At 42.8% G+C, this 24,745-nt stretch overlaps 1 protein-coding gene across 1 annotated transcript in view; it reads right to left on the bottom strand.

Moving 5' to 3' along the window:
- Window positions 1-9,847: 9,847 nt before the first annotated feature.
- The window catches only part of LOC143767462 (uncharacterized), a 34,309-nt gene continuing 19,411 nt past the window's right edge, over window positions 9,848-24,745 (bottom strand). Inside the window, exons 6-11 of the mRNA XM_077255816.1 lie at window positions 15,155-15,304; window positions 14,868-15,029; window positions 14,667-14,790; window positions 14,486-14,583; window positions 14,195-14,285; window positions 9,848-11,892 (exon numbers count right to left, since the gene is read on the bottom strand). Coding sequence (XP_077111931.1) covers window positions 10,799-11,892; window positions 14,195-14,285; window positions 14,486-14,583; window positions 14,667-14,790; window positions 14,868-15,029; window positions 15,155-15,304 — 1,719 coding nt within the window. The 3' untranslated portion in view covers window positions 9,848-10,798. The remainder of the gene's footprint in view (window positions 11,893-14,194; window positions 14,286-14,485; window positions 14,584-14,666; window positions 14,791-14,867; window positions 15,030-15,154; window positions 15,305-24,745) is intronic.

The following is a 24,745-nucleotide window of genomic DNA, read 5'->3' on the forward strand; positions in this document are numbered from 1 at the left end:
CAATTATTAACAAAAGGGAAGACAAGACAAAGGTAAGGAAAAATACAAGGAATCTAATTACACAAGGGTTAAAAATTTACAATTTTACCATAACTGGCTCAAGGTATCCGTCACTGATATGAAGCTAATGACCTCAAAATCATATATTAGTTCAGATTCAACCCAACTCAGGATTTCGAGTCACTAAGGAGATACCAGGAAATTTTTGAGCACTTCATACTTCCCTCTGCCGATTTTTGGAGATGGAAATTTCATTCTCCAGCAGGACTTGGCACCTGTCCACACTGCCAAATGTACCAATACCTGGTTTACAAACAACAGTATCACAGCTTGATTGGCCAGCAAACTTGCCTGACCTTAACCCCATAGAGAATTTATAGGGTATTGTCAAGAGGAAGATGACAGACACCAGATCCAACAATGAAGACGAGCAGAAGGCTGATATCAAAGCAACCTGGGCTTCCATAAGGCTAGGTTCAGATTGCGTTAGTGCAATCCGTTTAGCGCGAGCGCTAGCGGATTGCGCTAACGCAATGTCTTTTTCGGGGCCGCGTTCAGGGGTCGCGTTAACGTCCCCGCTCTCGCAGATCCCCGATCTGCGAGAGCGGGGAACGGACCTCTGGCGCGCCGCGGACGCTGCGAGCAGCGTCCGAGGCGCGCTACAAAAGACCGGCACATCGCTAGCGCGTGCCAAAAATGACACGCGCTAGCAATGCGCTCTAACATTGCCGGCAATGGGAGCGCTAACGGACGCGGTGCACGGCATTAATTTCGCCGTGCAACGCTGTCCGTTAGCGCTATCCCATTAACGCAATGGGAACCTAGCCTAACACCTCAGCAGTGCCACAGGCTGATCGCCTCCATGCCACGCCGCATTGATGCAAAAGCAGCCCCGACCAAGTATTGAGTGCATTTACTGAACATACATTTCAGTAGACCAACATTTCGGATTTTAAAATAATTTTTCAAGCTGGTGTTATAAAGTATTCTAATTTACTGAGATAATGATTTTAGTGTTTTCATTGGCTGTAAGCCATAATCATAAACATTAACAGAAATAAACACTTGAAATAGATCACTCTGTTTGTAATGACTCTATATAATATGAGTTCAACTTTTTGTATTGAAGAACTGAAATAAATTAACTTCTTGATGATTTTCTAATTCAGTGAGAAGCATTTGTAATTAGTAAACTCACAGTTCTGGGAAACCCTCAGAGATTTGTTTGAGGACATTAGGGATCATGAAAAGTATCATGAAAACCAAGGAACACACCAGACAGGTCAGAGATATTTTGCATGCATGACAACTTATATTCATTTTTTTCAGTTCAGTTTCAGGTTTCTGAACTTAGTGCAGGTAAGGGTGTGGCCTCCCATTCTTTGAGCTGGACATTACTTTCATATAGCTTGCCATTCTCCTGGGTACCCATATTATGGACCCGGTTATGCTCGGCCCTTATTCACATTGATGTCACTTTGACACGTTAATGTTTTAATACTAGCAGTTAGGACTGTTACAATTTAGGTACACCTTGACGCTGGTGAGATTTACTTATAGCTGGGTAAATGTTCATTTTGTTTCTGTCTTAGGTTTTGTCTGTGTAATGGCCTGTGTGAACATGCTCCTATTTTGCATGCATATCAACTTATACTCCAGTTCATTTTTTTCTGTTAAGTTGTGGAACTAAATACAGTATGATCTTGGAGGAAAACCTTTTAGAGGCTGCAAAGACTTGAGATTGGGGCATAGGTCCATCTAGCAGCACGACGGCGACCCTAAACATACTGCCAAAGTAACAATGGATAGTTTAGGTCAAAGCATATCCATGTGTGTGAATGGCCCAGTCACAGTTCAGACCTAAATCCCATTGAAAATCTATGGCAAAACTTAAGAATTCAGGCGCCTTCACCCAATCTCACTCAGCTAGAGCTAGTTTGCAAAGAAGAACAGGCAAAAACAAAAATCAGTCTCTAGATGTGCAAAGCTTTGAGACTTACCTCAAAAGACTTGCAGCAGTAATTGTAGCGAAAGGTGGTCCAACAAAGAATTGACTCAGGGATCTGAATATAAATGCACCTCCCAATTTTCATATTTACATTTTTTAAATTTCTTAAAAAACTATTTCTTTTACACTTTACAAATACTTGCTACATAGTGTTCATATATCACATAAAACTCAAATAACATGTAAGTTTATGGATGTAATGTGACAAAAATTGGAAAAGTTCTCAGGGCATGAATACTATTTCATTACTTTCATATAGCTTGCCATTATTCTGGACCCGGTTATGATCAACCCTTATTCACATTGATGTCACTTTGACACGTTAAGGTTTTAATACTAGAAGTTAAGACTGTTACAATTTAGCTACACCTTGATGCTGGTGAGAGTTACTTATAGTAGGGTAAGGCTGCTTCCACACATCAGGTTTTTGCCGTCAGGCACAATCCGGCGAATTTAGAAAAAAACGGATCCGGCAAAAATTGCCACCGGATCCGTTTTTTTCTCATAGACTTGTATTAGTGACGGATGGTCTCACGTTTTGTCCGTTTTTCGCCGTATCTGTCCCTATCCGTTTTTACGCCGGACACAAAAAACAGACATAGTAAAGTTTTTTATGATCGTCGAAAGAACGCATGGCGATGGATCCGTCGCTGTCTGTCGTTTGCTATAATGGAACCCTATGGCGCCGGATCCATCAAATCATGGAATCCGGCGAAGGATTCCTTTTTTTAAAAAAACTAAACATGCATTTGCCATTCTGGGGTCTCTCTCTCTCTTCAAGATCAGGGGGTGTGGACAGTTTATGACTAGCTACAGTCATTCTCCTGTTCTCTGGTTGCCATCCCCTTTACCCTTCAGAAGGAATTTAACCTCCCTCATAAATTTTTTTGTCAATATAGTCAAGTCCGGCAAACCTTTCATGCACAAAACAGGATTTTCTATAGCACGGCTCCCCGAGTAAGCCAAACTACGTAAAACGCGCGTCGGGGCTAGTGCGTGCACTTTCTGCCGATTCCCTCCCCCCACATGAGTAAGCGATAGATTATACTATGCACTATGGGCAATATTTATTTTTCCTCTCTTTGATCTTGTTCAGTATATGCCAGTCAGATATACTATGTCTATTCCAATAGACTGGATTTCACATGGAGAATTACATTTGCCTTTTTTGCATTCTTTGCTCTGTGCAGTTTCTAATGACAATATGCATGGTGGAGGTTTCCTGGTGAACCGAGACGCCTATTTTCCTTTTTCCCCTCCATTTTAACTCTCGTCTTGTATTTCGTTTTTGGGCTATATGCCCGCAATAATTTGGTTAGTGAGTTGTATAAATAAAGGTGTTTTTTGAATTATAACTAAATAATTTGTGTCTCATTTCACTTTATATACCTTCTTGTTGTTTTGAGGGCTACTACTCCTTGTTCGCTGTAGGATTAAAATACAGTTATTACATTTGTATAATCATCAGGTTTGGTCAAAGACACTAAGGTTTCATTCATTAGTGAAAGTAGAACTGACAATGGACATACATGGTAAAATTGCGGTATGACGTTTATTGTTTCTTGCACATAAACTGATATTTAGATGGATTCAGACGAACCTTCCTACAAAACGTAATTAACAAAGTAATTACTACAGGACTGTATGAAAATGTGATTTATTCTAAAAGAAACGCCAGAGCCAAAAATGAGAGAATCCAGGCCCCGTGGCTGGATACTTCGGGCCTCCAGCCTGTTGGTACCAGACGGGGTCTTTGACCCTGGAGCGTCTCTACTCGGTATAATGAGACTCTGATCTTGTTTGTTTAAAAAGTGATTGAGAATGATAGAAACTGCCTAAGGGTATGTGCACACGTTGCAGATTAACCTGATTTTTCTGCAGAGAATCCGCATCTCTTGGCAGAAAACACAGGGTAAAACACTTGCAGTTTTCCTAGAAATGACAGAAAAACGACTGGAACATCCAAACTAGTGTGAATCGGTGCATACCAGGAGAAGCTGCCTCCATATACAATATACAAAAAAAGGTTGCACTCTATCGTGCCAAAGCATGTAGAATAGGAAATACATGAAATAGGAATAGCAAAATGGCTTTTGAACATTAGGAAAAATATTTATGATACGCTTTGCACAAAATTTGGCCAAATAGTGTGAGCCCATCAACCATTGTCAAGGTGGCCTCATTAATCTAATGTCATTTCTATGTTAGCTTACTGACTGAGCACTCCTTCCTTCACCATCTGGTTTTTAATTACATCTAATCACATTTGGTTCCGGCCAACCCATATGTAGGCTTTACTGAGAGAGGTGTCCACATTCACCCATGCATACAGACATTAGCCTTAGGTAAGTGTGCACATTTGAACAGGGAGGTCAGGGACCCATCAGATTAATGAGGCCACCTTGACGATGGTTGATCGGCTCACACTCTTTGGCCAAATTTTGTGCAAAGTGTCACATAAATAATATTTTTCCTAATGTTCAAAAGCCATTTTGCTATTCCTACTTGCAGTTTTCCAGCGGAATTGATGCGGATTTCTTGCGTTTTTTTCAGATTCTAGTGCGTTTTTGCTGTGCGGATTTGGAGAAGAGAGAGATTGTTTTTTTTTTCTACATATGCCAGAATGGAAACCGCTACTGCGGATCCACAAAAAGAATTGACATGCTGCAGAAATTAAACCACTGCGATTACGGGCGGAATTTTCCGCAGCATGTGCACAGCGTTTTTGCATTTCCCATTCATTAACATTGTGTGCACTCTGTACTGCGGATTTGAGGCAATTCCGCGCGTCCAAAAACGCGGAAACGTATCAAAATCCACAACGTGTGCACATACTCTAAGGCTATGTGCACACATTGTAGATTTTGATGCGGATCCGCAGCGTTTTTGGACGCGCGGAATTGCATCAAATCCGCAGTGTAGTGCACAAGCAATGTTAGTCTATGTGAAATTGACATTTGTTGTGCACGTGCTGCGGAAAAAACGTGCGCAATTCTTTTTGCGTATCTGTAGCGTTTCTGCACCCATTGACTTCCATTACGTCAGGCCAATCCACAGCAAAACCACAGGTTTAAAAAAGATCTGCGGATTTGCTGCGGATGTGCCTGCGAGAAACGCTGCAGATCAGCAGGGGGAAGAGTGTGTGGGCGGAGTGTGAGCGGAGACTATGTGTGTGGGCGGAGACTGTGTGTGACCCGAGATGTGCAGGGCTGTTTGCCGGTGTTTGTGTGTATCTGTGTGTGTGTGTGCGTGGCTGTGTGTGCAGGCATCATCCGACGGGACTACTGGTCCCATCCAGCTGTGCCTGCTAGTGACAGGTAGCCGGATGATGGGACAGCAGTAGTCCCATCATCCGGCTACGGTGTTCAAGTGTAAAAAAAAAAAACACATACACACATATACACATACAGTACATACAACATACAGTATATACTCACCATACCTAGTCCCCGAAGCCCTCGATCACCTGGAAAAAAAATAGCATAATAAACCAACCTATACTTACCTTTCTGCCATAGTCCAGTTAATAACGAGTGTCCCACGATGATCTCCCATGTAGAACAGTGACATTGAGTGATGTAAGTGCTCTACAGGGCCTCTGCGATGACCTGACAGGCAGAGGTAATCCTCCGCGGTGTATCCCTCTGCCGCTGATGGGAGAGAGGTCACCTGAGTTCATTCTCACCGGCAGCACTGTGAGAAAATTCCCATGCAGCATTGCCATAAAGCGAGCATGAACTCCGGTAACCTTATCAGCAATGCACTGCAGGAGCCATTATAGGAGGCCTAGAGAGCAGTGATATCACCCGATGACACTTTTCTATAGGGGAGATCGTCGTGGGACACTCATTATTTGGACTGCGTCAGACCAGGGAGTATACTGTTGATTTATTACTTTTTGGCTTCGGGGAATTAAGCGTGGTTGTAAGTATAGTAAAGTTAAGAATATTAAAATACTTTTTTCTGGCTGTGTCTTTATTTACCGTATTTTTCGGACTATAAGACGCACCGGACTATAAGGCGCACCCAGTTTTTAGAGATGGAAAATAGGGAAAAAAATATTTGAAGCAAAAAAAATGTGGTAAAATATTTAATAACATACTATTATATGTGGTGTTATTATATATAATAGTATGCTATTATGTTGGAAGCTGCGGGACCAGTGTGGTGTCTGTGAAGTACTATATGAAGATGCTGGAGGGTGACTATAAGAATGGGGGCACAGGGCTTATATTGAAAGCACAACTCCAGCACTGCAAAAAAACACTGGAGTGCTGCTTTAAAATCCCATGGGAGAACTATAACTCCCAGCATGTCCTGCAGATCCTATGACATGCTGGGAGTTATAGTTCACCATAGGAGTGGCAGAGGGCTTTATTGTGTTTTGGAAAGATTAACCTCTTAATTGTGGCAGCCAGCCTGTGGTGAGGTAAAAGCTGGAGCATCCCATGGCTGCACACACCGAGCCCTCCCTCTTGTTGCATTTCCACAGCACAGGTTATAAGAGGAAGCCTGCAGATTCTAGTGTTGGAGTCTAAAGGACCTGTGATGATGTCAAGAAGAGGGAGGGCTCTGAGCTGCCATGTGATGCTCCAGCCCGCCCACTTCTGACATCATCACAGGTCCTCCTTGTGCACACTGCACAGCACTCAGCGTCCAGCCCAGTAAGGTACGCAGCGAGCAGCGATCTCCTCACCCCCTGGCCCCTGCTGCTGCCTCCTCCTCCCCCGGGCACACAGATCTCCCCAGCTGCTGCAGGAATCAGCGCTGGGGAAACCATGTGTGTTGCTGCTTAAGTGCAGTATTCATTTGCTGCTCTCAGCTCACTGCTCAGATGATAGGTGGGTGGGGAGTAGCTAATGAATATTCACTGCACTTAATCATTGGGACCACATGGTTTCCCCAGCACTGATTCCGGCAGTGGGGACATTTTTCTGCCTCCTGAAGTGGGATAAAAGAGCGATCCCACTCGCTGCTGCCCGCCTCCCCACATGCTACATCCCTACCATAAGACGCACCCACCCTTTCCTCCCAAATTTGGAGGAAAAAAAGTGCGTCTTATGGTCAGAAAAATACGGTAACCCTTTCACTACTATAGGATTAGTACTGGATAGGTGTCTTATTGATGCCTCTCCATTACTAACCGGGCTTAATGTCACCTTACAATCAAAGTTGACATTAACCCCTTATTACCCCATATACCGCTACAGGGCAGTGGGAAGAGAGAGGCTAAGTGCCAGAATTGGCGCATCTTACAGATGCTCCATTTCTGAGGCTGCTGGGAGCTGGTGTTTGTAGCCGGAGGGGGCCAATATCCATGATCCCTCTCTAGGCTATGAATATCAGCCTGCAGCTGCCTGCATAGCCTTTCTGGCTATAAATCATAGGGGGACCCACGTCATTTTTTTGGGGGTCCCCCTATTTTAATAGCCCTCAAAGGCTAAATATACAGCTGCGGGCTGTGATTCCTACCCTGGGAAGATCCATGGGTATTAACCCTTTCCCAGGCTATATACATTGGCCTCCGGCCCTCGGCTTTCCCTCTCTGGCGCAGAAAATTGTGCAGGAGCCCACAACCTTTTTTTTCTAATTTTTTTTAAATTAAACAGATATTGCGTTTAAGGCCGGGGTCACACGTGCGAGAATACTGCATGTATTTCTATGCAGCTGAATGCTCCGGTCCGAGTGCCGGCGGCAGTGCCGGGTATTGAAGTGCGAGACTCGTGCGAGTTTCTCGCAAGTGTGACCCCGGCCTAACGCAGATTTTGTGTGTGTCTTTATTTCACTTTTTATGTACCATTTTATGTTTATTACTAAACATCGGGCTTGGTGTTATCTATCTATAGATAGATATATGGATAGATAGATAGATAGATCGATATATCTATGGATGGATAGATAGATAGTTATATCTATGGATAGATAGATATGATAATAGATAGATAATTGATAGAGTAATAGATAAATGATAGATCGATCCATCTATATATAGATACATCTATCGATCTATCTAATATCTATCTATAGATCTATCTACACTACCGTTCAAAAGTTTAGGGTCACTTAGAAATTTCCTTATTTTAGAAAGAAAAGCACAGTTTTTTCCAATGAAGCTAACATTAAATGATTCAGAAATACACTTTATACATTGTTAATGTGGCAAATTACTATTATAGCTGCAAACGTCTGGTTTGTAATGCAGTATCTTCATCGGGGTATAGAGGCCCATTTCCAACAACCATCACTCCAGTGTTCTTATGGTACTTTGTGTTTGCTAACTGTAAGAAGGCTAATGGATGGTTAGAATACCCTTGAAAACCCTTGTGCAAGTATGTTAGCACAGCTGAAAACAGTTCGGCTGATTAGAGAACCTATAAACCTGACCTTCCTTTGAGCTAGTTAAGAATCAGAAGCATTACAGTTGTTGGTTCCATTAAACTCTCAAAATGGCCAGAAAAAAAGAACTTTCATGTGAAACTTGACAGTCTATTCTTGTTCTTAGAAATTAAGGCTATTCCATGTGAGAAATTGCCAAGAAACTGAAGATTTCCTTCAAAGGTGTGTACTACTCCCTTCAGAGGAGAACACAAACAGGCTCTAACCAGAGTAGAAAGAGAAGTGGGAGGCCCCGCTGCCCAACTGAGCAACAAGACAAGTACATTAGAGTCTGTAGTTTGAGAAATCGACGCCTCACAGGTCCTCAACTGGCAGCTCCATTAAATAGTACACGCAAAACGCCAGTGTTAATGTCTACAGTGAAGAGGGGAGTCCGAGATGCTGGCCTTCAGGGCAGAGTGGCAAAGAAAAAGCCATATCTGAGACTGGCTAATAAAAGGAAAAGATTAATATGGGCAAAAGAACACAGACATTGGACAGAGGAAGATCGGAATAAAGTGTTATGGACAGGCGAATCCAATTTTGAGGTGTTTTGATCACACAGAAGAACATTTGTGAGACGCAGAACAACTGAAAAGATGCTGGAAGAGTGCCTGACGCCATCTGTCAAGAATGGTGGAGATAATGTGATGGTCTGGGGTTGGTTTGGTGCTGGTAAAGTGGGAGGTTTGTACAAGGTAAAACTCCGGCACATGCACTGACAAGCGGTGGACACCGCGTCAACTCCGGACGGCAACAGCTCTCAGCCCACCCCATGAGCAGGGCACCGGTACCCCAGTGATTCTAATCATACCCACTGGACAGATGCACAAAGCGCCACGCAATTTTCACTCTAAGTACGTAACTGAAGGTGGTCAAATAAGACCGAAACGTTTTTAGTACTACGCAATACATTTTTCAAGTCACACCCATTTAAGTTGAGTGCCAGGTTCTTTTATATTCATGTACAAGGTAAAAGGGATTTTGAATAAGGAAGGCTATCACTCCATTTTGCAACGCCATGCCATACCCTGTGGACAGCGCTTGATTGGAGCCAATTTCATCCTACAGCAGGACAATGACCCAAAGCACACCTCCAAATTATGCAAGAACAATTTGGGGAAGAAGCAGGCAGCTGGTATTTTATCTGTAATGGAGTGGCCAGCGCAGACACCAGATCTCAACCCCATTGAGCTGTTGTGGGAGCAGCTTGACCGTATGGTATGCAAAAAGTGCCCATCAAGCCAAACCAACTTGTGGGAGGGGCTTCTGGAAGCATGGGGTGAAATTTCTCCAGATTACCTCAGCAAATTAACTGCTAGAATGCCAAAGGTCTGCAATGCTGTAATTGCTGCAAAGGGAGCATTCTTTGACGAAAGCAAAGTTTGAAGGAGAAAATTATTATTTCAGATAAAAAAAATTTTTTCGAACCTTGTCAATGTCTGGACTAGATTTTCAATTCATTTGATTAATAAAAGTATAAGTTATCATGGAAAACACAAAATTGTCTGGGTGACCCTAAAGTTTTGAATGGTAGTGTATCTGTGGGTAAACATTATTGTTCAATGGAGTATGTAAATGAAGAGGTTGGACAAGAAACGACATCACAATTCTTTTTTTTTTTTTGTTCAATTATAGATCTTTATTTAGCTTACAAAAACGCAAACAAATCCGCATGAAAAATGCATCAAAACCGCATGGATTTTTACCTGCGTTTTCTGCCAAGAGATGCAGAATCTGTGCAGGAAATTTTGCAGACACATCTGCAACGTGTGTCTGATCTACTGCACTGGCAAAAATTAAGAGACCACCACATCAAAACCCTGTCATGGGCAGCCCAATCTCCAGACCTGAACGCCATTGAAAACCTCTGGAATGTAATCAAGAGGATGATGGATAGTCACAAGCCATCAAACAAAGAAGAACTGCTTAAATTTTTGTGCATACATATAAATAGTCATTTGCAATACGAACACGTTTATTATTGCAGTACGGAAAAGTTTGTTCACACACGGAGATGGTGGATTGAAAGAAATTGATGAATGGCAGATCACTGAGATTGTGAGTTAGGAAGAAGAGAGAGGAAGAAGTGTTGTTTTTTTTTTTTAGAGGTTTATGTGGAAGGTTCAGCAATACTCTAATCCAATTAGTGAATATATAAATATAGATCTGTGATATATTTAATGCAGATGGAATATTGCCTTCAATTTGCTTTTTAGATAACAGATGTATATTGGTAACTGCATATGTTTTAATTCAAAGTAACGTTCTAACTTCTTGTTTACTTATTTTTCATTACTTTGTCTCTCTATTATGTGTTTTCTTGTACAGCTTATCAAAAATATATTGTTTCTAAGTGAGTTTTCCTTTGTGGTTAACAAAAATTATATTTTCGAGTAAAGCTTTTCCCACCTTCTAGGTATGAGAATGGCTTCTCCCTTTTTTAGATATTTGATGTTTATTAAGGTTCCTTTTGTTAGCAAAATGTTTCCCACATCCTGAACATAAAAATGTTTTCTCCCCTGTATGATTTCTCTGGTGACTTACAAGATGTGATTTCTGCTTAAAATGATTCCCACATTCTGAACATGAATATGGCTTCTCCCCCGTGTGAGTTCTCTGATGAGTAAAAAGATGTGATTTATCTATGAAACATTTCCCACATTCTGAACATGAAAATGGCTTCTCCCCTGTGTGAGTTCTCTGATGTCTGTCAAGATGTGGTTTCCTTACAAAAGATTTCCCACATTCTGAACAGGAAAATGGCCTCTCCCCTGTGTGAGTTCTCTGATGTGCAACAAGATGATTTTTCATTCCAAAACATTTCCCACATTCTGAACATGAATATCGCTTCTCCCCTGTGTGAGTTCTCTGATGTGTAACAAGATTTGCTTTATATGCAAAATATTTCCCACATTCTAAGCATGAAAATGGCTTCTCCCCTGTGTGAGTTCTCAGATGTTTAGCAAGATTTATTTTATTTGAAAAACAATTACCACATTCTGAACAAGAAAATGGCTTCTCCCCCGTGTGTCTTCTCTGATGTGTAACAAAATGTGATTTAATTGCAAAACATTTCTCACATTCTGAACATGAAAACGGCTTCTCCCCTGTGTGACTTCTCTGGTGACTAACAAGATGCGATTTCCGGTTAAAACATTTCTCACATTCTGAACATGAAAATGTCTTATCCTCTGTGTGACTTCTCTGATGTGCAAGAGAAGGCGCTTTAAAGGAAAAACTTTCTTCATATTCTTCATTTGAAAATGGTTTGTTTTTTGTTAGATTTTTAATGCCTCTTTTGTGACTTTTAATTTTCCTACTAGTCTGACATGAATCAGAAGATAGGACTTGTTTAAAAGGATCAATTGATAGCTGTTTGTTGTGAAGGGATGACGGCATTTCTGGAAGAGTGGTACAGACATCAATTATATCTTCTGTGACATCAAGGTCATCAGATTTAAAATTTGAAGATATCAGAGAGCCTTCTGATCTCCTGGTACGGTCATCTGCCAAAAATAAAGATTATTTTTTAATAACATGCTGAACTATATTTTTATAACATTTCTAAAATACCCAATGGAATTAAAAATTACAGCAAGTGAAATAAGTATTGAACATATCACCAAATTTTGAAGTAAATATATTTCTAAAGGTGATATTGACATGAAATTCTCACCAGATACCTGTAACAACCCATCCAATCCACACAGGCAAAGAAATCAAACTACAGATGTAGTTAAATTAAGACAATTAAAACTTATGGTATGTGTCTTCAGAAGCACAAGTTGGGCACCATTAATTGGGACCTGAAATGGCGTATTTTCAGTTCGAATATCCACTGCGTGCTAGTTTCCAGAGAATACCTGTGGAGTCAAAATAGTCACTACTACTGAAGATGAATTCACTGAGGGTAATGAAGTGAACTTTTAGAATTTTTTTTTGCCATTTTCGCACCTTAATCTGCAAATGATGCTCGCAACTATTCCAGCAAAATCTACATTCCCAAAGCCAAATGGCATTCCTTTTCTTGTCAGCCCTGCCATGTGCCTAAACAGTATATTATCCAGACTCAACTTCAGAAGAAGTTGTGAAATATATAGTGAAGTCCCATTTTTCTCCTTCGCCTTGTGAAATTGAAACATTTCTGAAGTACACCAACATTTTAATGAAAAATTTTTTTTCTGCATTTTGACATTTCAATTTTTGTTAATTATTCTTATGCACCTTAAAGGGTGTGCTTTTTCATACTACAGGGAGTGCAATTTTCTAAAATATATGCCCCTCAAAGTACCGTATTTTGTGAATTATAAGAAGCACTGGACCATAAAACACACCCCAAATTTTAGGGTGCAATATAAAAAAAAAAATATTTTAAATAAAATGGTGGTGCGTCTTATATTCCCTTTTAAGGGTAGCTTACCTGGGTGGTGGCTGCGGTGGAGCGGGGTCAAAGGAGGCAGGGTCGCTGCTTTAGGAGGCCAGCAGAGGCAGGAGCGATGCGATGTTGCGGTGCCTGGGACCTCACAAGGTGTCGTCTCCCGAGACCTCAAACTGCGCATGCACCGCCTAAGGCAGCCATTTTTCCAAAGCCCACTGCATGGATATTATAGGGAAAATGCTCACCGACGCCGACACCTTCTGAGATTCCAGGCACTGCAGCATTGCCCCTTCCTGCTGTCGGCCTCCTGAAGCAGCGACCCTGCCTCCCGTGACCCTGCTCCGCCGCTGCCTGCATCCGGTAAGCACACTTCAGACAATAAGACACACCCAGATTTTCCTAACAAATCCGGAGGAAAAAATAAAAATATAATTGGCCGTTTAAGCTTTTTGAAGTCCTAAAAAAATAAAAGGATGTTTGATAAATGTTGTCAACATAAAGTAGAAGTAAGGCAAGTAAGGTAAATGCTAAATATTGACTTTGTGTGGCATCACCATTTTGTTTTAAAGGCATACAAAATCAATGTTTCAAAATTTCTAACTCTTCAGATTTTGACATAAACTAAAAGCAAATAAACCTTAAATTACCATTAACGAAAAATACAATGTTTCACGGAAAAAAAACACACAATCTCAGAATTGGAGTAATTAGCGTATGTAATATGTTAGTACTTGGAGATCCAAACTGTCGTAAGGGACAATATTTTTCGACAGATCAGTTTAAGAAATATTAGACATTTAGAGGGAACTTTTCAATGTAGTACACTAAACTGGAGTTACACTCATTTATGATGGACCATTGAAGCTCCTATAAATCTTAACTAAAAACGTAAAAAATGTAGTAGTGCTTCTCGTTTCTACAGCGATTGTAAAATAATATTCATTCTTTAGAATCGTAAACCACATGGATTTCATGACATGGAGTCATTAGAGCCATCAACCATGCACAGCTTAGAGACACAGTGTCATAGATGCAACTTTTTTTTGTAGTTTATCGTGAACCTCTTTGAAGTTAGTTGGTTCTTTTCTTACAGAAACCAAAACGTCAGGACAAAAAGGGATACTCTGCTTAATTGTTAAAAATTCACTTTTGGCCAAGAAATAAAAAATACTAAGAGTAAATGAAATTTAATAAAGGGAATTTTTTATTTTCTGGCCTCTCAGATTCAACAATGGATGATTCTAGTAAAAGATCTTATTGAAATACTTAAACTAATGAGGACAGATTTGAGTGCAGGAGCATTCAGTGGTACAGTAGCAAAATGACAATCTTTAATAGTGATATGAATGGACCACAAAGCTGATAAAGTAGTGTCAGTCAATGACTGAGTAGAATCTATGACTTCTCTGCATTTAGTGGTTACTACTCACCTGGGTTGTTATCTGTAGGAATCTCCTTTTCACACTGATCATCACCGTTCACATATGTCTCTTTAGTATTAATATGGGACCAATCTTCACCCTGAAACAAATATCACAAAAAAATCACTGACAGATGGAGAAGTCACATCTGTGATCAGCTCTAATCCTGCCATCTCCACCGTTCTCATTACACAAGTATAAAACATATAATACTGGTGGATAAAACAAGACTGAGCACAAGACCTTCACATCCATCTACACATCATAGGGGAGATCTCATGACACCTTCTCTCCATCTACCTGATGATCCTGAGGAGCATTGGGATTTTCTTGATTACAGTCCTGTGGAAGAAGAGGACTGGGACATCTCTCTGGTGTTGTCCTCTTACTGGATAGATCTGGAGGAAACACATACAGGGACTGAATTAATTCTTTACATACAGATAACTATAGGCTGTGTGTATTTAGTCCTGTCAATTACCTGGTGATGTGAGAGGCTGGGGAACCTCCATCATGACGTCCTTGTACAGATCTTTGTGTCCTTCTAAATACTCCCACTCTTCCATGGAGAAATAGACAGCGACATCCTGACACCTTATAGGAACCTGACACATACAATGATACCGTCATCCCTCGATCCCTTCATAGCATTACTGTATATATTACGTCCCAGCAGTGTCACCTTTAAAGTCAGCAGCTCAATCATCTTGTACGTGAGTTCTAGGATCTTCTGGTCATTGATGTCCTCATGTATCAGGGTGATTGAGCAACGAGGAAGATCCCCAAGCCCAGATATAGGGGTCTGACAGCGCTCACTAGAGGTCTTCTTCACTACTGTGTAACCCTGGTTATGGAGAGACACACTAATAAATCTCACTACAGACATTTCCAGCGTCCTCACCTCTCCAGTTCTGTCCGTTATTCCCATAAATAAGAATTATGTAATATGACATCATCAGAATCTCTCACCTCTCCAGTAAGTCGGGAGAGGATCTCTAGGGTGAGGTGTAATATCCTCTTTGCTATCTTGTCTCTGTCCTTATCCATCCTTGACGATTCAAACAGGAAAATTTTCTTATATAGAAGATCTCCACTGAGAAGATCCGATATTGTAGGGACCTGAATGGGAAAATGACAATGTCACATCACAAAGAATCCCAGTTAATTATTATTATTATTATTATTATTTATTGTTATAGCGCCATTTATTCCATGGCGCTTTACATGTGAGGAGGGGTATACATAATAAAAACAAGTACAATAATCTTAAACAATACAAGTCATAACTGGTACAGGAGGAGTGAGGACCCTGCCCGCGAAGGCTCACAATCTACAAGGGATGGGTGAGAATACAGTAGGTGAGGATAGAGCTGGTCATGCAGTGTTTTGGTTGATCGGTGGTTACTGCAGGTTGTAGGCTTGTCGGAAGAGGTGGGTCTTCAGGTTCTTTTTGAAGATTTCGATGGTAGGCGAGAGTCTGATGTGTTGTGGTAGAGGGTTCCAGAGTAGGGGTGATACGCGAGAGAAATCTTGTATGCGATTGTGGGAAGAGGAGATAAGAGGGGAGTAGAGAAGGAGATCTTGTGAGGATCGGAGGTTGCGTGTAGGTAAGTAACGGGAGACGAGGTCACAGATGTATGGAGGAGACAGGTTGTGGATGGCTTTGTATGTCACGGTTAGGGTTTTGTTAATATTACAATTAGAAAAGATAACAAGTGAAACATATGAGGAGATAGAACGTATACCATATTTTTTGGACTATAAGATGCACTTTTTTCTCCCCAAATTTGGGGGAAAATTGGGATGCGTCTTATAGTCAGAATGTACTGACCAGTAGTGTGGCAGCAGCAGGAGTCGGGCGATTCTGCGGAGGTCCAACACTGCAGGGCGATGATCTCACTTCTATTCCAGGCTGGTGCGGCAGGTTCGGCGGTGCTCAGTGGTACAGGGGCTCTTCCATTGCTGCGATGCTGTGGCCTCTGTAAAAATGGCTGCCAGAGGCGCGGCATGCGCAGATTGAGATCTCGGCAACGAGATCTCATCCTGAGATCTGTGCCAAGATCTCAATCTGCGCATGCGCCGCCTCAGGCGGCCATTTTCCTGGAGGTCATCACATTGCAGCAATAGATGTGTTGGGGCTCCGGGCTTTCACAAAATGTCAGAGGAGCCCCTGTACCACCGAGCACCACCAAACCTGCCACACCAGTCAGGGATGGGAGTCACATCATCACCAGACCACTGAACATCCCCTTTGTTTCCGCTCTACCAGCAATGCCGATCCCCTCCCCAGTACGCTCAATTCAGACTGTAGGACGGACCCCCATTTGACGTATTAATTTGTTTTCCCCCCATTTTCCTTCTGAAAATTTGGGGAGCGTCTTATAACCAAAGAAAAATACAGTAGATAATGTATTCTCAGATCATATAAACTGGATGTCATAAACATCACCAATTTGTTGCACTCGTGACTCGGACGCAAAGGTAAAGGGGACTGCGCTTCTCACATTTTCTCTCTTTAATTCCAACTACCACAATAGGCTTAAAATTAGTTAGGCTGACCCGAAAGCCAGCACACAGATCCATACCACACTTCTTGCGGACGAGACACCTGTCCTGGGTGACACACTAGTACGCATGCATAGCTAACTTATAGAAGCACCTGATAGGTACTCCTCTTGCGATTTTGCATATAAAGGGTAATACAACCAAGCTATACTTTTACTCTTGAGGTTGTGGGTACATTTAGAGCAGGAAGGAAAAAACGTATTCAACTTTAGATTTAATATAGAAAAAGTAAAGTACAATGCTTAACCCCTTAACGACCGCCGATATACCTTTTAACAGAGGTCGTCAAGGGGCCTTATTCCTCTGTGCTGCTTTTTAACGATGCTGAGAAATATGGGTATGGCGCCCCCCAGCGTTTGAAAATCTCCGGAGTCCCCCGAACTCCCCCGATACCTCTGCTATCCCTGGCCCCCCCTGATCAGTCCCCCGGCCCTCTGCGTCATCTTCCTGGAAAACAAATGTCATGCGCACACCGAGATCTGCCAGCCGGTACCAAGAACCAATAGGGATTATTTCCTATTGGTTCCTTTTGATCACTGTGATAGCTCCCATCAAAGTGATCAAAATAAAAAAATAGCAAATCAAATCCTAAGTTAGATAAAAATTATAACGTACATTTTTTTCCATTCTTTGCAGTAACGGGTTGGGGTTAGGGTTGTGTTATGGTTAGGGTTGGAGTTAGGGTTAGGGGTTTGCAAAAGTAAAAAAAAAAATATATAACGATATGACGGCTAGTGTTGAGCCCAAGTGTTCGCTACTCGAGTTTGCACCGGGTGCTCGAGCATGCACGGAGTATCATGGATCCACGCATTTGTTTTTGGGTGTCTAACAGACATGAAACATGCGGGGCAGGGACTCAAGCATATCACTGGAGCACCCGCGATATTCGGTGCATACCCGAGCAACTGATGCAAACTGGAGTAGCGAGCACTTGCGCTCAACACTAACATATTCAATATGACGACCTAATATTATCAAATTCTGTGTCACACATGTGGGTTCAAAATTCTCACTTTAACCCTGGATAAAATCTTTGAGGTGTGTGGTTTCCAAAATGGGGTCTCTTGTGGGGGTTTCCCCTGTTTAGGCACATCAGGTGCTCTCCAAATGCGAAGTGGCATCCGCTCTCGATTGCAGACAGTTTTACGTTCAAAAAGTCATATGGTGCTCCTTCACTTCCGAACCGTGCATCCAATCAGTGGATTTCCCTCACATATAGAGTATCTGAGTGCTCAGAAGAAAATCGCACAACAAATTTTGGGGTCTATTTTTCTTGTAAGTGTATGTGCGCACGTTGCAGATTTGCTGTTGTAAAAATCTGCGCGGATTCTTCCTCTTGGCAGAAAATGCAGATGAAAATCCACGCATTTTTTATGCGTTTTTTAGGTGGATTTGATGAGGATTTTCATGCGGATTTGTATGCGTTTTTGTAAGTTAAGTAAAGATATATTATTTAACAAAAAAAAAAAGAATTGTGATGTCAATTCCTAGTCCAACCTCTTCTTTTACATTCTCCATTGAAGACCATAATATCATTACATACCATGTTCAATTATAATGTTTACACACACAAAACAAATATAAATGAATATGTCAGCCAAATACCCTCATTAATAAAATGGTAAATAAAGAGTTAAATAAAAGACACACACACGAACTCTGCGTGAAATCCAATATCTGTTTAATTTTCAAAAACTTTATAATGGTATTTTCCCACGGTCAGTAAATGCTGCGGGTTGGACACTGCGTAAATCTGCAGCATCCAACCTGCAGCGGCTAGATGTTACAGCATAGTGGATGGGATTTGAAGAAATCCCATCTCCACTATGCATGCACTGGTGCTCGCGGCGCGTCTTTCCAGACCACAGAATGTCAATTTATCTTGCGAAGATGCTCAGTCTCCGCAACATAAATGTCCCCGTACAATGTATTGAGCACGGTGATTCCGCACGGTTCAATAAACACATGCGGAATCACCTTCGTTCAAAAGTCGGCAGGGCCGGTTCCTGACCGTGGGTACATACCCTAAAAAAAAAATTGCGTGGGCTCCCGCTTAATGTTCTTAACCAGCAGAGGGAAGGCCGACTGCTGAGGGGTGATGTTAATATTCTGTGAAGGAGCCAATAGCCATAAAGGTTCCCAGGCTATTAATATCAGCTCACAGATGTTTGCTTAGCCTTTACTGGCTAGTTTACAGGGGAACCCCCCAAAAAAAATTTACATGGGGTCCCCCTATGAAATCGAACCAGCAAAGACTAGGCAGACAGCTGCGGGCTGATATTAATAGCTTGGGAAGGGGCCATGGATATTTGCACCCCCCAGGCAAAACATGTCAGTTCTCAGCCACCCCAGAAATGGCTCATCTTACAGATGAGCCAATTCTGGCCCTTAGCCTCGCTCTTCCCACTTGCCCTGTAGCGGTGGCAAGTGGGGTTCATATTTGTGGGGTTGATGTCACCTTTGTATAGTCCGGTGACATCAAGCCCATGGATCAGTAATGGAGAAGCGTCTATTAGGCTACTTTCACACTAGCGTTAACTGCAATACGTCGCAAATGCGTCGTTTTGCCGAAACTACGCATCCAGCAAAAGTTCTTGCTGGATACGTTTTTTCGTCATAGACTAACATTAGCGACGCATATGCGACGCATTGCCAAACGGTGCGTCCGTTTTGCGACGCTTTGGCGTGTGGTAGCGGACCGTCGGGAGAAAAAAACGTTACATGTAACGTTTTTTGCTCCCGACGGTCCGCTTTTTCCGACCGCGCATGCGCGGCCGGAACTCCGCCCCCACCTCCCCGCACCTCACAATGGGGCAGCGGATGCGTGGGAAAAATGCATCCGCTGCCCCCGTTGTGCGGCGGGGACCACGCTAGCGTCGGGAACGTCGGCCCGACGCACAGCGACGGGTTGTTCCCGACGCTAGTGTGAAAGTAGCCTAAGACACCTACCCATTACTAATCCTATAGTTGTATGGTAAATAAAGACACGGCCAGAATAAAGTCCTTTATTAATCTTAATTAACCATACTTACTGCATTGCCTAATCCCTGAATCCTTCGATCTCCTGTAACAAAAATAAAATAATAAACCAACATAAATACTCCCTGTCCATCGTAGTCCATTTAATAAATACAGTCACATCGAGAAATGCTTTACATGGCCTCTGGTGATACACAGAGTTCACTGGTGTTCGCGCTCTCACTTACGGCACTGCTGTGTGAGAATTTTCACAAGCAGTGATGGCGCAAGTGACAGCATGAACTCAGGTGAACTCTGTCATGGCGACATAGTGATACAATGCAGGAGATATTAGCTCCTGTCAGTGTATCATCGGGAGTCGGGTAGAGCGATCACATTTCCCGATGTGACTGTCCTACACGTGAGATCGCGGTGGGACACTCGATATAAAATGGACTACGGCGGAAAGGTAAATATATGGTGGTTTATTATTTTATTTTTGTTGCAGGAGATAGAGGGCATTGGGGAATTAGATGTTTGGGAGTATGAATGTTGTATGTGATTATGTAAATGTGGTTTTTGTTTTTACACTTGAATACAGTCACCGGATGATGACTACTGTCTCATCATCGACTCATGCTGTCACTGTTATATGTGACAGCAGACATAGCCAGATGGGAGCAGTAGTCCCATCAGACGATGCCTGGCTACACACACAGACAGACACACAGACCCGCACACACACAGAGACACACGCAGATAGACACCCGCAGACACCCACACACACAGAGATACACACAGACACCCGCACACACACACACAGACACTCGCACATATTCTTCGCTCACAGTCTACGCCCACATACCCTTCCTCCTTCCTTTCTGCAGCGTTTTAGGCATGCAAATCCGCAAACTTTTTACACCTGCAGTTTTGCTGCGGATTTGACTGACTCAATGAAAGTCTATGGGTGCAGAAACGCTGCAGATCTGCAAAAAGAATTGACATGCTGCAGAAAATAAAACGCTGCGAATCCGTGCAGAATTTTCCATAGCATGTGAACACCAATTCTAGATTCCCATTGACTAACATTGCGGATTTGGTGCAATTCTGAGTGGAAAAACCGCTGAGGATCTGCACCAAAATCCACAATGTATGCACATAGCCTTACCCTTGTGAAAATAAAAAAATGGTTGTTACTTACCGGTAATAGGATTTTACAGAGTCCACGACAGTACCCTACGAGAGAGGGGATCCACCCACCATCAGGACAGGAAACTACAGGTTAAAAAGGGGCGGTCACCCTCACCTCCTCAGTTTGTGTTTCAGAGTATAAGGGGAACCACCATCCAATTAGTACATGATAATCTTCATTTAAACAACGCTAAGTACCATCACCACTACAGAGTGCAATCTATAAGGTACACCTTCCACTAGAGTGCAGGAATCCAGTGATTCACTACGGGGGAATGTGCAGGTGCTGTCGTGGACTCTGTAAAATCCTATTACCGGTAAGTAACAACCGGTTTTCCTATCGCCATGACAGCACCCTACGAGAGACTTTCAGAGACTAGTCACCTGGAAGGGACCACAGCACTAAGTGCTGATCGTCCAAAGTCTAGGCTGGAGCTGGATGATAAATCAAGACGGTAGTGCCTATAAAAGGTGGAAGGTGATGACCAGGTTGCTGCCTTACAAATTAGGTCAATGGAGACATCAGTTTTCTCCGCCCAGGATGATACCATAGCTCGAGTGGAGTGGGCTTTGATTCCTTCTGGTGGAGTTTCCCACTTGGCTGAATAGGCAAGACATATCGCATCTCTAATCCATCTGGCGAAAGAGTTCTTTGTAACACTCTAACCTTTCCTTTGAGTCTGGAAGGAAACAAACAAAGCCCTACTCTGCCTCCAGCTTTGTGTTTTATCTAAATACTCTAACACTGATCTTCTAAAGTCTAGAGTATGGAACTTCTGTTCTTCTGCTGTGACCGGATTATTTTAAAAGGATGGCAAGTAGATTTCCTGGCTTCTGTGAAATGTAGAAGCTACCTTTGGTAAATATGCTGGGTCTGGTTTTAAAACAATTTTATCCTGAAAAACCATTAGAAAAGGAGGGTCTACTGATAATGCTTGGATATCACTGACCAGTCTAGCGGAAGTTAAGGCTAACAATAGGGCAGTTTTTAGGGTCAGCACCTTGATTGAGACAGAACCTAAAGGCTCAAAGGGAGGTTGTGTTAATGCATCTAACACCAGGTTCAAATCCCATGGCGGTAATCTAGCAATATGTACCAGGTTACTGCGTTCACTAGCCTTAATGAATCTAGAGACCCATCTATTTCCCGCCAAGTTACGGTTATACAAAGCTCCCAAAGCTGACATCTGAACTCTAAGGGTATTTACCGACAGCCCCAATTCTCGGCCTTTCTTTAAGAATTCCAGAATTGCCGGAATCGGAACATGATCTGTTAGGGGATATTGATGGAACATTAGAAATTTTTTCCAGAATTTACAATAAATTTTAGTAGTGACCTCCTTCCGGCTACTTAACAAGGTAGTAACCAAGGCCTCCGAAAATCCCCTATGCCTTAGTAACTCCCTCTCAAATTCCACGCCGTCAAGTGAAGACCCTCCACCTGAGGATGACGGAATGGGCCTTGAGAAAGAAATTCGGACACGATGGCAACAGCCAAGGGTCGGTTACTGACATTGCTCTGAGCAGAGAAAACATTGGCATCTTGGGGCAGAAAGGGGCAATTAGTATTACCCTTGCTCCCGCCTCCCTGATCTTCCCGAGAACCAGAGGAATCAAGCACATTGGGGGAAATGCATATGCTAGAGGAAAATCCCACTGAACCTGCAGGGAGTCTACTATGTATGGCCTGTCTGCTACCCGAAGTGATGTAAACTTCCCGACCTGCCTGTTGCTTCTTGTGGCAAAAAGATCTATAACCGGCAGACCTCATAAACGGACTATCTGTTTGAATATTTGCGGGTTCAGAGACCATTCCCCTTGGTGTAGGGAATGACGGCTGAGATAATCTGCCTCCACATTGTGTTCCCCTCTTATGTGGAGTGCCGATAGAGAAAGGAAGCGAGTCTCGGCCAAAGCAAGTATGTCTGCTGTAGTGAACATCAGTGACTGTGATCTTGTCCCTCCCTGATGGTTGAGGTAGGCTACCACTGTCATGTTGTCGGTCTGTACCCGTGTGAACCCCGCAGAGACGTTAGAAACTGAAGGAGTGCATATTTGACTGCTGTGAGTTCTTTTAAGCTTGAAGAACGTTGGGTTTCCGAGACTGACCACCGCCCCTGGGCTAGAATGTCTCCCATGTAGGCTCCCCACCCTACTGGGCTGGCATCGGTCGTGACGGTGTTGTCTGGTTTTATTCCCCACTGCACCCCCTTTGATAAGTGGCCAAGGTCTAGCCACCAATTTAGATCATTGAGAGTGACGGCTGACAATCTGAGTCTTCCACTTAGGCGACCCTGAAGTGTTCTGTCTGATTCGAGAATCTCGAATTGTAACATGCGGGTGTGGGACTGAGCCCACTGAACAGCTGGTATGCACGATGTCAATGAACCTAACTGCATCTAACTCTCTCTTCGACATCCTACAATCTGGCTTCTGTCCCCACCATTCCACTGAGACTGCCCTGACCGAAATTACTAACGACTTACTTACAGCCAAAGCTAACAGACAATTCTCTATACTCCTCCTTCTAGACCTGTCCTCTGCCTTCGACACAGTTGACCACTGCCTCCTACTACAGATCCTCTCTTCCTTTGGGGTCAAAGACCTCGCCCTATCTTGGATCTCCTCATACCTTACCAATCGCACATTTAGCATTTCCTACTCCCATACTACTTCTTCATCTCGCCCCCTCTCTGTTGGTGTCTTACTCTTCTCAATCTATACACTCGGCCTGGGACAACTCATAAGGTCCTATGGCTTCCAGTACCATCTATATGCTAATGACACTCAGATCTACCTCTCTGGCCCAGGTGTCACCTCGCTGCTCTCCAGAATCCCAGAGTGTCTATCGGTCATATCCTCCTTCTTCTCCTCTCGCTTTCTCAAGTTCAATGTGGATAAATCTGAAGTAATTATCTTTCCTCCATCTCGCATATCTTCCCTACCTGATCTATCTATCAAAATAAATGAAATCACACTTTCCCCTGTCCCCAAAATCCACTGCCTCAGAGTAACCCTGGACTCTGCCCTGTCCTTCAAACCACACATCCAAGCTCTCGACACCTCCTGTCGCCTCTAGCTCAAAAATATTTCCAGAATCCGTCCTTTCCTCAACCCTCATTCTACCAAAATGCTTGTGCATGCCCTAATCATCTCCCGCCTCGACTACTGCAACATCCTCCTCTGTGGTCTACCTTCTAACACTCTCGCACCCCTCCAGTCCGTCCTTAACTCTGCTGCCCGACTAATTAATCTCTCCTCGCTACACTCCTGCTTCCCCTCTTTGCAAATCCCTTCACTGGCTCCAAAAATCCATCCATAACCTTTCTCCTCCGTATATTTCCAAACTAATCTCTCAATACCTTCCCTCACGTAATCTCTGGTCCTCCCAAGATCTCCCCTTCTCTCCTCCACGCTTATTCGCTCCTCAACCAATCGCCTCCAAGACTTCTCCCGAATATCCCCCATCCTCTGGAATTCTGTGCCACAACACATCCGGTTATCCAACACATTTGGATCCTTCAAAAGAAACCTGAAAACCCACCTCTTCAAAGATGCTTACAGCCTGTAATGACCACACGGCCACTTCAACACCATCGGAGCTACTACAACCCTCGACCTACTGTCTCCTTCCCCATAATCAAATAAATGATATTTGTATTTTGATGTAACCCCTTCTCATGTACAGCACCATGGAATTAGTGGTGCTATATAAATAAATAATAATAATAATAACAACCTAGTAAGGACATTGCTTCCCTTAATGTTAGATTTGGATATCTTCCTACTGCCATGACCATGTGAATGATCTTTAGTTTTTTGTCCTCTGGTAGGAAACACAGTTGA

The sequence above is a fragment of the Ranitomeya variabilis genome, chromosome 4, assembly GCF_051348905.1.
Source record: "Ranitomeya variabilis isolate aRanVar5 chromosome 4, aRanVar5.hap1, whole genome shotgun sequence".
NCBI classification, from domain to species: domain Eukaryota; kingdom Metazoa; phylum Chordata; class Amphibia; order Anura; family Dendrobatidae; genus Ranitomeya; species Ranitomeya variabilis.